The sequence below is a fragment of the Choloepus didactylus genome, chromosome 6 (assembly GCF_015220235.1).
Source record: "Choloepus didactylus isolate mChoDid1 chromosome 6, mChoDid1.pri, whole genome shotgun sequence".
NCBI lineage: Eukaryota > Metazoa > Chordata > Mammalia > Pilosa > Megalonychidae > Choloepus > Choloepus didactylus.
Window position 1 is genome coordinate 156,164,856 of NC_051312.1, and position 13,081 is coordinate 156,177,936.

At 41.6% G+C, this 13,081-nt stretch overlaps 1 protein-coding gene across 1 annotated transcript; it reads right to left on the minus strand.

Moving 5' to 3' along the window:
- Positions 1-9,614: 9,614 nt before the first annotated feature.
- LOC119538861 (CDC42 small effector protein 1-like) lies at positions 9,615-9,851 on the minus strand. Its single transcript, XM_037842047.1, has one exon. It carries the CDS (start codon positions 9,849-9,851, stop codon positions 9,615-9,617), a length of 237 nt encoding a protein of 78 aa, XP_037697975.1.
- Positions 9,852-13,081: the final 3,230 nt, after the last annotated feature.

Below are 13,081 nucleotides of genomic sequence, written 5' to 3' on the forward strand. Positions count from 1 at the left end.
TATAAGCAGGTTTAGCTTGCTAGTATTTTATTGTAAATTTTTGCATCCATATTCATAGGAAATACTGCTCTATAGTTTTCCTTTACCTGTGATGGCTTTGTTATCAGGTGTTATTGGCCCCATGAAATGAGTAGAGAAATGATCCTGTCTTCAATTTTTTGGAAGAGTTGTGAAGCATTCATATTAATTCTTCTCTAAAAATTTGGCAATTCCTTGGTGAGGCCTCTCAGTCCTGGGCTATTTTTTGAGGGTAGTTAATGATTACTAAATCACTGTTTACTTGTTATAAATTTATTCAGACAATTATTTCTTCAATCAGTTTCAGTAGCTTCTGTCTTTATGAGAATTTATCCATTTCAGCTGTTATTCCATTTTTGCAATGTTTTAGCGTTCCATAATAATCATTTTTATTTCTATGAAAAGTAATAGTTCCTTTTTCCCTTCTAATTGTACTAATTTGAGAGTTCTCTTTTTTTTATTTATGGTCAATCTAGCTAAAGATTTGTCAATTTTCTTGATCCTTTTCAAATAAACAGCTTTTTGTTTCATTGTTTTCTACACTGTTTTTCCATTATGTATTTCATTTCTGCTCAAACTTTAGTCATCTCCTTCTTTCTTCTTGTATTAGATTTAGTTTGCTCAATCATTCCAGCATCTTAAGGTTTAAGTTTTGGTTATTGACTTGAGAACATTATAGTTTCTTAATATTGGCATATACAGTTATAAATTTCCCTCTAAGGACTGCTTCAGATGCATCCCACACATTTTGTAATACGTGTCTTCATTTTCATCTATCTCAAAGTATTTTCTGCTTTTCCTGGTAGGTCATTGTTCTAGGGCTCCAGGGGCTCAGGACCTTTCACCAGTTCAGGCTGCATCCACATATGTCAGATAAGGGACAGGTTAATATTGAGCTCCAATCCATTTATTGGTTAGTGAAAATGTGGGAGAAAAGCACAACAGGTGAGAAGGGAGTATAGACAGAACCAAGAAGGGAAAAGGACAGAGGAGAAGCAGATCAAGCAATGCAGTTTGAGGAACCAGCAAGGTGTAGAGAGAGCCAAAGCTCCATGTAGACCAGGTGATTAGGACTACAAGGCATTGCTAAGCCACACCCTCCTTGATAGCCCCCAGCCCCTGTGGCAGGAAAGATCTGGAGCAGGCCTCAAGTATCCCTTTCACTCTGTTCCCTTTCAGGAACACACAGCTTAGATTCCCTTACCTTGGAATACAGTCCAGGGACCTCACTCCTCAGAAGGAGAGAATAGACTGAGCATGCTGCCATGGAGACGAGAATGTCCCAATCCAGTGAGGAGACTCTTTGCTAATTTACATAACTCAGCACCACTTCATGAGCAAATGGAAGTGCTCATTGGCTGGACTCTTTGATCCTTTCACTCACTCTCCAAGCCAAGTTATAGGACAGTAGACAGATGTTCAAGTTCAAACCAAGCGCCTGATTCTTCAAGATCTCCAGAGAAGGGGGGTGGTTGCTTATAAATAGAATTTGAATGAGGAGTGTCCATTTCCAGGATCCCCTATACCTGGTTTTCCTTTCTGCTCTCACCAAGGAATATCTGTCTCCTATGATTCTCTGTGATCCTGGAAATTTTAGCCATGAGATATTAAGGAAAGAAAAGCAGTCAAGTTCACATCATCTAGACCACCACCAAGCCCAGTACTCCCAAAACCTTTGTGCATCTGGGTAGGAATCAGAGAATGGAGTACTTGGCTCATGTTAGGGAATGAGCTCTCTACTGCTTATTGTCACTTATCTCTCTCCACACACCCAGTAACACATACACACAAATAGCTTCAGAGTATACTACATATCTGCTGATATCTTTTCCTGGTTAAAGCACAGCAGGTGCCAGCCTGGCTCATAATGAACTACTTGAGTATGAAGAGGGGGAGGGAGGCAGTAAGTCAAATCTGTAACTACTGAATGTAGCAGTTTTACTTGTAATTGTAGATGTTATTTTAGCTTATTAACATTTCTTTACTTGTTATCTTATTTCAACTGAGCCATTTACAACACTGTTGTAACCAAATGCCCTCATTTACAGCCCTCTTTTATAGCCACTTTCTGCTTATCCCAGCTGGCTCTTGTCAGTTTTCAAGGGCTTCTTGGGCCCACACTTCCATACACCCTGTTAACTTTGATGAACATAAATAATGTCACTATCTCCTCCTCTCTTTGATTGAATTCCCTGAAAAGCCTAAACTCTTTAGACTCAGGGAGACAGTTTTGAGCTGGGTGCTGCTGTCTCCATGCTGTTTGACCTCACATTAAGGCTCTTTCTTTTTCAAAATCCTGATGTCTTTGATTTCCATGGGTTAAGTCTCCCTGGCAACATGGGGCATGACTTCCAGGAATGAGTCTGTCCTGGCATTGTGTGATTGAGAATGTCTTCTTGACCAAAAGGGGGAGAAGAAATGCAACAAAATAAGTTGTCAGTGGCTAAGAGATTTTAAATAGAGTTGAAAGGCTACCCTGAAGGTTACTCTTATGCAAGATTAAACTAGATATTTCAAATGGTCATGGTATGCCAAGCCCAACCAATACTATTCCTGAAAACCCTAAAGAATACCCAGGTCTCTATCTGAGACTCTATGAAAGTTTCACCACTAAGTTTATTTTTCGGAAACTTAAAACCTCTAGTTAGTTCCTATACCAGATATGTCCCAAAACCCAGAGGCAACAGTCTCTCCAAGAACATCAATGAGCAGCATTCCCTTTTCCCATAATTTCAACACCCCTTTTCAATATGAACAAGTTAGAGTGGTCATTGCCTAGATATCCTTGAAGACTGAGACAGTGATTAAAATGAGAGGGAGGAGTAGCAACAGACAAGACAGGATTTAACAAAGGATTATAATTACTGAATCATTATGTAGCTATTCTTTTCTAGTCTCTAGAACAGCTAGAAGGAAATAATTAAAATTGTAGGACTGTAATCCATGCCATACTTTGGAATTTGCTCTATAACTACTTGTTAAATTGTACTTTTAAAGTTATCACTTTTCTGTATATGTGTTATATTTCACAATAAATTAAAAAAATCCCAATGTCTTGGCATTGACTTCTGTTTGTGTAAGGCAGCAAAACTTGCTTGGTAACAAACCTAAGTGCAGACTAAGGTCAACCTTGGGTTGGTAGGAGAATGGGATGTTGTGCCCTGTGAACTTAGATTTTGGGGGAGAGCTGAGTGCTGTGATATGAGGAGCACCCATACCTCATCTTCCACATGCCTTTTCAGTAAGAACCAGAGATTCTGTTCTTCATCTTCTTTTCTTAACTTTTCTCAGTTTTACTGCCTCCAATGTGGCATAGATATGCGTCATTTATTTTTCCCTTCATATCTTAAAAAGAAACAATAATTTTAGCAATTCATGTGGATCCATATTCATGATAATGATTCAACATTGTTAATATTTCAATGACCAAATTGATATAATCAAATCATCTCAAAATTCCCAACAGCTTTCCTGAGGAATATCAGCACCTGATTCAAAAACTTAAGTGAAATATGAAAGCCTAAAAATAGTCATTGAAATATAAGGTCTGGCCATCAAATGGAAACTTTTTACCCCTGGCACACTTTGGATCCCTGCATTCAATGTCTGGCCAGTAAAAACAGGAATCAGAACTTGATCAGGTTAATTAACCCTGATCATCTGGATCAGGAAGAAGGAAGAGTGTTGTTAGATAATAGAGGGTAGGGTGGACATGTTGGCATTCACATGATTTATTTGGACACCTCTTGATACACCCTTCCCAATTATGTTACTAAATGGACAAGGGCAATTCTTGCCTGAAAAGCGCATGGTGGTTATATTGGATTCCTCAAAGCTCATAGTTTGGGATTAAAGGGAGGGAGGAGGGAGTAACACTGGAGTGACCACTCTGCCTTGTCTGTTGGAGATGGGAGTCTATCATAAGAATTAGTATTTATCTTGTGAACCACTCTTTTACAAAGTTCAAGTTTCTGCCTCACATCAGGATCTCTTAAGCACTTAACACAAATGAAGAAAGGAGGAATCACTTGGTGAACATTCTCATTTCCACATTCTCTAGGTGATTCCTAACCTGTAAGGTCTGTGACTGGTTTCAAGAACCCCAGAAGTTGGTTGCTAATAATGGGTCCTTCTCTCCATAGTGTTATGACTTCTTTAGTTTTCATTGCAACCCACAATTTGGATCATGGAACTATCATCACATATTTTGGCCATAAAACAGAAAATGATTATATTTGAATACATAACTTCTGTACAACCAAAAATAAAACAGCATAATGAATTAAATGGGAAGAAAACCTGGTATTTCATGTGCAGTGCATGAAAATCAGAAGACTGACATTGATCATTGTTCTGGTTTGCTAATGCTGCTGGAATGCAAAACACCAGAGATGGATTGGCTTTTATAAAAGGGAGTTTATTTGGTTACACAGTTACAGTCTTAAGGCCATAAAGTGTCCAAGGTAACATATTAGCAATCAGTTACCTTCACTAGAGGATGGCCAATGGTGTCTGGAAAACCTCTGTTAGCTGGGAGGGCATGTGGCTGGCATCAGCTCCAAAGTTCTGGTTTCAAAATGACTTTCTCCCAGGACATTCCTCTCTAGGCTGCAGTTCCTCAAAAATGTCACTCTTAGTTGCACTTGGGGTATTTGTCCTCCCTCAGCTTCTCCAGAGCAAGAGTGCTTTCAATGGGTATCTTCAAACTTTCTCTCATCTGCAGCTCCTGTGTTTTCTTCAAAGTGTCCCTCTTGTCTGTAGCTCCTCTTCAAAACATCACTCACAGCTGCACTGAGTTCTCTCTGCCTGTCAGCTCATTTATATGGCTCCACTGATCAAGGCCCACCCAAATGGGTGGGGCCATGCCTCCATGGAAATATCTCATCAGAGTCATCACCCACAGCTGGGTGGGGCACATTCCAAGCAAATCTAATCAGCACCAAAATGTCTGCCCCACAAGACTACATCAAAGATAATGGCGTTCGGGGGACACAATACATTCAAACTGGCACAGTCATCATAAGTGAGACCTTAGAAATCAGTAACAAAGTAACTATTATTTCAAGAGAAATGAAAACATTCCAAGAAAAATGAGATCATAAAGGGAAGTGAAATACAAATTACTACTAATTATGTGATGACTGTCATCACATTTTAATCTCCAGACAACATCCTCAAAGTCAGAAACCCCTAGCATCTCTATTTTCTGGCATACCCTGTGTCAGGCAGGCTCAAGGGTAGTTAAGAGTTCAAACCCTGGAGTCAGATCCTGGATCCACATCCTGTAGCTGTATCTCTCACTAGCCAAAAAAGCTTGCACAAATTATGTGGCTTCAACATCCCCCCATAATACAAAATTCCCAAACAAATGCTGATGCTTCTCTGAATGGAACCCCAGTGATCCACTTAGCCTCAATGCTCAGTTCTTAATTATTGAGGCTCCACCTTCAGCCACTGTGGCCAGGTAGCAGGAAATGAGGGAGAAGATATGAGGGCCTTAGCAAAGGGTCCTGCTACTCCCCAGATACCCATGATAAAAGACAAGCCCTAAGGAAACAGATGGAACTACTTCATACAGAGTTCTGATTCCAGCTCCTCATACATAGCAGCAGAGCCTGGGAAATGATACCTGCAAGTGGGAATGGTCCTCCATTTGTGTTTTTCAAGGTCAGCTCTGTTGCTTTTCTCATCCTGAGACAGAGCTCCTTTTCAGTTCCTATTCCCATGAAATATGAAGAGTAGAGTAGGAGAAAAAGGGGATGGATATCAGATACTCTTCTGAAGGGAATTGGGCTTCCAATGACCTTTTGTGCCCTCTACACCCCATAGATGGCTCATGAGTGAAGCATGATACAGAGTGATTTCTGCAAAAAGGAAGGGGCTACACTGTGGCAGTATCTCTTGGACAGTGCAGTGAGTTTATCTGTCATGAAGCTGTGTTTACAGAAGAGGCAAGCTGCTTTTACATTGTGCATTTATGGGGGCCTTGAACATATAATAGACATGAATGCCTTCTGGAAGCCACCCTTTGGTTGTGAATATTTAAGAGGCTAAACATGCTCCTTTAAACAGCATCTTGGATGAAGGAAAATGTGTTTCACCTCAGAAATATTGGAGCATCTGATAGGAAGGGATTGGGGGTTGTCTGAATGTTAATCAGTCCCAGATCCCCTTGTGGAGTTTAACAGTTGCTATCAGAAGCTATGAGGATACAGGCATGAATTTTCCCCATCTAGGTTCTTAGCAGGATTGATGGATAGTTGGAAGGTGGGATGCCTCAATCTAAGGAAAAGATTGAAGAGAAGGGTCATTGTTCCTGGTGCAGATTCAAATGTCTGGGATATGAAATATACAACAGACACTCTTTCCCCTCCTCCCCTAACCAGACTTTCACACTGGCATTTCATGGACACTGGGCAAGACCAATGGATTGAGCATTGGGGTGTCCTTCCCAAATCCATCTTTCCGACCAAGGGACATGCATGGAGGCTTGGCAGAAAACAAGAGCTCTTTGAATGTTGGGCAAAGGATTATGGTGGGGCCAGGGGAATGGCACAGACTAGAGAAAGGAGAGCTGAGTTATTCTTACCATATTGAGCTGTTGACCCAGCACCTATACCTAGAGAAGACAGGGGCATCCAGACTGTTCTAGGAGGGAAAGTGGTGAATGGGCTGGAGGAGGGAGGACAGACTTTTCTGCTTAATGGTCTTGGACCTGGAACTTTTCTCAGAAATCTTGGTTTCTCTTCTCATTTATCTGTGTGTTCCTCACTCTCTCAGTCACTTTGTAATTTTCCCCTGCTCCTGCCTAGCCCCAAATTGATCCCACCTTATGCAATTTTTTAAACAGGCAACACTTCTAGAGGGAAACATAAGCAATAAGGATGTTTGCAGAGAAGGACAGCAGACTTTGGTGATGAGCTGGGGTTTGGAAAAGGGGTCAAAGTCACATACGCATTTGACTGAGGAAGTTCTCAACAGTTATTACCCCTTACATCCTGCAATGAGCAAAACTGAAATATCAAAATACAGTTCTGAATGCAATCTTCACATTGCACTCCCCCAGACATACCAGGGGAAGGGTTTGTACGGTCTTTGTGTAACAAATAAAAAGAAACCAAACTGAAGGAGCCACATAGATTAAAGTTTTGTATCAAAGAATACAATTTAAATTTTGACAAATTAATGCATGAAGCCATGAAAATTTAATTTTTCTGAACTCCTTAGATGAGACTTGCATGAGAATCCAAAAGCTGCCAGGGACTCTAGAGAGTCACTTGTAGATAGGAGAACCATACTCCCCCTCAAAAAACCAAATGGCCTGGGACCACATACTCATTACTGTTCAATATTTTGCCCTTAGCTCAATGGAAGACACTCATTATGCTCCCAGCAAATACTTCTGGAATGAATGAAACTTTGGATGAGTTAAAAGACTATGAAACTAAAGATGAGACACACAAGAGCCAAAAACTGACATTTGATCTGGCAAAGTAGCTCAATAAGCTACTTAAAGTAACAAGATGAGTGATTTGGGGAGCAACTAGTTTGACTGGAACTGAGAATAAATTGGGAACATATTTCTGTGGCTCATCTTAGACCCTGAAAACCTGCAGGAAATATACTGACATTTGGAAAAATTAGAACCTCATTCATTGTAGGTGAAGACAAACTGGCTGGATGTAGAATTAGCGGAGTGGATCCATTCCTATGTTATTTACCCCCACTAACAAAGAACAGGATGTTTCTTATTAAAAAGCTAATGAAAGACCCCAGCCTTCTTGTCTCAGAGCAGGCAGGAGCTCATTTGTCTTGTTCTGCCTTCCAATCACCCTGTAAGTAGAGGCCAGAACAAAGAACACCCAAGAAAACTGAAGGTACCTAAAGACCCTGTTCAATATTATTTTCCCACCTAAAGCAGGCTCTTCAGTCAGGAGGGAAGTGAGACCTGGTCTTCAGACAAAACTCCCTGAGTTTTATCTGTGTCTGGTTCTAGGACTTGGGCACAGAAATACAGCTTAAAATTTGGGAAGGAAAAACTGGGGTGTCTCCAGCACTAGTGCTTTCCTCTCCATCTCCCCTAATCCTGCCATACCCTGTCCCCAACTCATCATGTCTCTGTACTGTAGGAACCCCTCCTCCAGACAGCAAGAATGAAGAAGCATGGTACATGACCATCAGAGACATGAACCCATGCAATCACATGCAACACACTGTAAAAGAGTTGTTTGGAGATACATGCAACTTTTACCTACCCTGCTTTACAAGGGATCCTAGTTCATGCTCAGCCTTAGGATGGATAATGGGATGGAAGTGGGGGAGAGGGTAGAAATCAAATAAGAGAATAATATCTTGATTCTAGAACTGTGGTTCTCAATTAGGGGAGATTTTGTCCCCTAAGGGACATTTGGCAATGTCTGGAAACATTTTGGTTGTCACAACTAGGGTGGGCCAGGCATGCTACTAAATATCCTGCAATGCACAGGACAAACCCCACTACAAAAAAATTATGCAGCCCAAAATGTCATAAGTTCCTAGATCAGAAACCTTGCTCTAGAGCCTCTCTGCTCCCATTCTGTGAAAATCTTCAGACCCCTAAATTCACAGGAGCTTGTTTTCAACATGCTTAACTCTTTACCTTTCCCATCCTCAATGGTCAGGAATTCCTCCCTGAGATATAACTCGTAGTTTTGCTGCATTCTGGATTTTTCTCCAGACTCCTTTTCTTCTCCTCACCTGGGCCAGAAGAGAGGTTGGCAGAGGGTAGGCCAGGTCCCCAGGACTTAAATGGGTGAAAGTTTTCATCAGGCAAAGATCTACCTCTCAACTCTTATTTAATGGAAAACAATAAGTATCCTAACAGTGACGGGGTTAAAGGCAGAGGTAGTAATGAGATGGAAGTAATTAAGAGAACCCATCTTAAATTAATCTTTTAATTAATTTAAAAAGAAAGAAAGTTACTGGGGAACTAGTAATGCTACAGAAGCATAGGGTTATAGGCCTAACTTGAGAAAAATCCTGGTACTGACAGAGAGATACTGAGGGGATATGAGCTTAAGGTCTGCCATCTAAAGAGAAAGAGTGGATTCAGCAGTACCCCTGTCTGAAATCCACTTCAATTCATTTCAGGAGTGGGGAGAGGGGAAGGCTGGAGAAGGGCAGAGAGGCAGGGAGCTTTTTAGCAAAGCCACCTTCAGCTTTGGTAATCTCACCCACCTACCCTATTTAAGAGTTCCAGATTAAGAGTTTAAAAACAGCTGGTACCCAGACCATTGTTCAGGGGAGCAGAACTTATTCCAGGGTTCCAGAGAACTCACTTCTCAGATCTGGGGGTGTCCAGTGCTTCAGCTAAGCTCCTCTGGCCAAACAGTAGTCTCTTGGTAAGTCCTGCTGCCTCAAAGCCCATCTCCAGGAGGGCTATAGCCAGAAAGAATAGAAGGAGTTCAGCCCCCAGTCTTTTCGAGGCACTATTAGGCAGATAGGGGAAAGAGGGGCTGTGGGTCAATGGTTCTAGGAAGAGTTTACTGGGGGCAGCATCTCTTCTGGGCTGGACACAGAATAGGGATTGCAAGATGGCAGAACTATTCCTATTAGAGCTACAAGCCCCTAGAATTGCTCCCCAGCCTGCCCAGGTTTCTCTTGGATCTCATCTGCTCCTGAACTGCACCTGACATGGCAAGTACATCTCCAGCACCAATCTCCCCAGAACCAGTGTGAGTCAGGTGGACAAAATTCATTGGTTCCCCAATCATGGTCCCGTCAATCCATTTCCTCTTCTTTGGCTTGGCTTTCTCTACCATGCAGCAGCCCAGTTTGTGCCAAAATTCACTCATGTTCCCTGATGATTCCAGTTTCACTTCTCTGCCTGAAGCCCCAAAGGGCTCTTGCTCTGGTGCCTTGATGCCACTCCTCACTGCCCCCAGGTATGAAACACCCTGGGGGTTTAGAGAAAGTGGAGTCCCTGGAACACTTTAGCTGATCAGAAAAGTTTGCCATCTCAAAACCTGAGAGACTAACAGGGCCAGAGTGCAGGGTGGAACAGGCAGGCACAAAGTTATATCTTCCTCAGCTTTGGAACCCTGCTCTTTTTGGACATTGAGGCATCTGGCTGTAGTTGGTGGGGGACTCTTACTTGGTGCCCATCAGTGTGGGGTTCCCAGGTTCACTCCTCTGTGCAGTGGGGGAAGCTGAGAGCAGGCTGGCAGAGGTGGCTGAAAACAAATTTTAAACATCATTACATTTGTATGTAAAGACATGGGAACATATGAGAAAACCATAAAATTGAGGCTCACTACTAAAAATGCTCCCTAATAAAATAATACAGAATACAATTTATAAAAAAATTCAGAAAACTATTTAAAATGTAAAAGATAAAATATTTCTTTTGGAAACAAATGTCTATACCCAAAATTTAAATATACTGCTTGGTTGTTCTTTACAAATTTATTATTATTTCTCTCAGGAGATGTCCTAATTTTTTCTTTCTTTCTTTCTTTTTTTTTTTTTTTTTTTTTTTTTTGCTTAAGAATAGGAATTTATTGGCTCAGGCTTTTAGGTGTTGGAAGGTTTGCTTCCTCCTGGGGTGACTATCTTTTGGCTGGCCTACAACCTTTGGGGTTCCTTGGCTTTTCTCTCACACAGCAATGCCCATGGAAGCCTTTCCTGGCTTCTATTCTGGGTTCCATTGACTTCCAGCTTCTGGATGCTCCCCTTAGCTTCTCTCTTTATGGCCTTCTCTATAAGTCCTCCAGTAATAGAATTAAGACCTGTCCTGATTCAGTTGGGACGCACCTTAACTGAAGTAACCTTATCTAAATGTCCTACTTACAATGGGTTCACAGCCACAGGAATGGATTAAGATTAAGAACATGTTTCTCTGGTGTCCATAGCTCCAAGACACAACAATGTGCAAAAGAAAGCAGGGTAATCCAGAGAAGATGGTGGCATAGACAGGAGTGGAAGACTTAGTCCCCCCCCGGAACAATTCATAAATGACCAAAAAACTAGTAAATAACCTGGAATAACAGTGGGAAGACAAACATGACTGTCCACTCATCATCCACCAACCTGAATTAGGAGGAATGCCTGAGATCACAGCATAAAATCTGTAAGTAAAACTGTGGACCTGCACTGAGAGCTGAGAGCCAAGAGCCAAGAGCCCTTCCCTCATGGAAGCCATGCGGTACACTCTCTCAGCCCAGCTCCAAGTGAGGTTTTAATATTAACTGCTCAGTACAGACAGTGAATCCTAAACAAGCAGACAGAGGCTTTTGGTGACAACTGACCTTGGGAGAGTCAGGGGACATATCTGTCTCAGGACAGGGAGCCCAGAGGATCAGGTGCTACCTCTGGCTGATGGGTGAACCTGGGAATTTTTCTGTCCCTTACTCTCTCTGTGGAGAAAACCTCAGCTGTTCTCAGCCTGCAATGCTTTGCAGTAAAGACAGCCTCAGACATTTTAAAACCAAAACTTCCATCAGCAGAGTCACAGAAACAAAGAACTTATTGATATGCAAATGACATCTCTGGAGGGGGCATAGCTTCCCAAGAGGAAAGGGAGGGGCCCAGCTGTACTGTCCATCTTTCAGTCTTTCCAGAACCAGACCCAAAGCCTGGGGGAGGAGAGTCACAGGCCACACCCTCTTACACAGGCAGTGACAGGTGCATCTGCCTGGCAGAAAAGCACAGGTATCTCAATCCTCTAAGAAAAGCCATCAGGGAAACCAGATACTGAAATATTACCTCTTTCTCTGACCTGAGCCTGTTCTCATCTGGGAAAACCTGATTGGGGTGGCCTAGGAGGCCAGATGCCTATACAACAGAAAACTACAACCTACACTGAGAAAAACAAAGCTATGACCCAGTCAGAGGAACAAATGTACACTTTAACTGAGACACAGGAATTTAAACAACAAATGTTAAATCAATTCAAAGAGTTTAGAGAATATTTCACAAAAGAGATAGAGGCTGTAAAGAAAACACTGGGCATATATAAGGCAGAAATTGAAAGTTCAAAAAACAACCAGTAGAATATATGGAAATGAAAGGCACAACATAAGAGGTGAAAGACACACTGGAAACATACAGCAGCAGATATCAAGAGGCAGAAGAAAACACTCAAGAGCTGGAGAACAAAACACCTGAAAGCCTACACACAGAGGAGCAGATAGAGAAAAGAATGAAAAAATATGAGAAATGTCTCTGGGAACTTAAAGATGAAACAAAGTACAAGAATCTATGTATCACTGGTGTCCCAGAAGGAGAAGAGAAGGGAAAGGGGGCAGAGGCAATAATAGAGGAAATAATCAATGAAAATTTCCCATCTCTTATGAAAGACATAAAATTACAGATCCAAGAAGTGCAGCGTACTCCAAACAGAATAGATCTGAATAGGCCTGTGCCAAGACACTTAATAATCAGATTATCAAATGTCAAAGACAAAGAGAGACTCCTGAAAGCAGCAAGAGAAAAGCAATCCATCCCATACAAAGGAAGCTTAATAAGACTATGTGCAGATCTCTCAGCAGAAACCATGGAGGCAAGAAGGAAGTGGTGTGATATATTTAAGATACTGAAAGAGAAAAACAACCAACCAAGAATCCTATATCCAGCAAAGCTGTCCTTCAAGTATGAGGGAGAGCTCAAAATATTTTCTGACAAACAGACAATGAGAGACTTTGTGAACAAGACACCCACCCTACAGGAAATACTAAAGGGAACACTGCAGAGTGATAGGAGAAGACAGGAGTGCGTGGTTTGGAACACAATTTTGGGAGATGGTAGCACAGCAATGTAAATACACTGAAGAAAGATAGCTATGTATATGGTTGAGAGAGGAAGACTGGGAGCATGTGAGACACCAGAAGAAAGGAGGAAAGATAAAGACTGGAACTGTGTAACTTGGTGAAATCTAGAGTGTTCAACAATTGTGATAAAATGTACAAATATGTTCTTTTACAAGGGAGAACAAGCAAATGTCAACCTTGCAAGGTGTTAAAAATGGGGAGGCATTGAGCGAGGGATGCAAACAATGTAAACTAGAGACTGTAACTAACAGAATCAT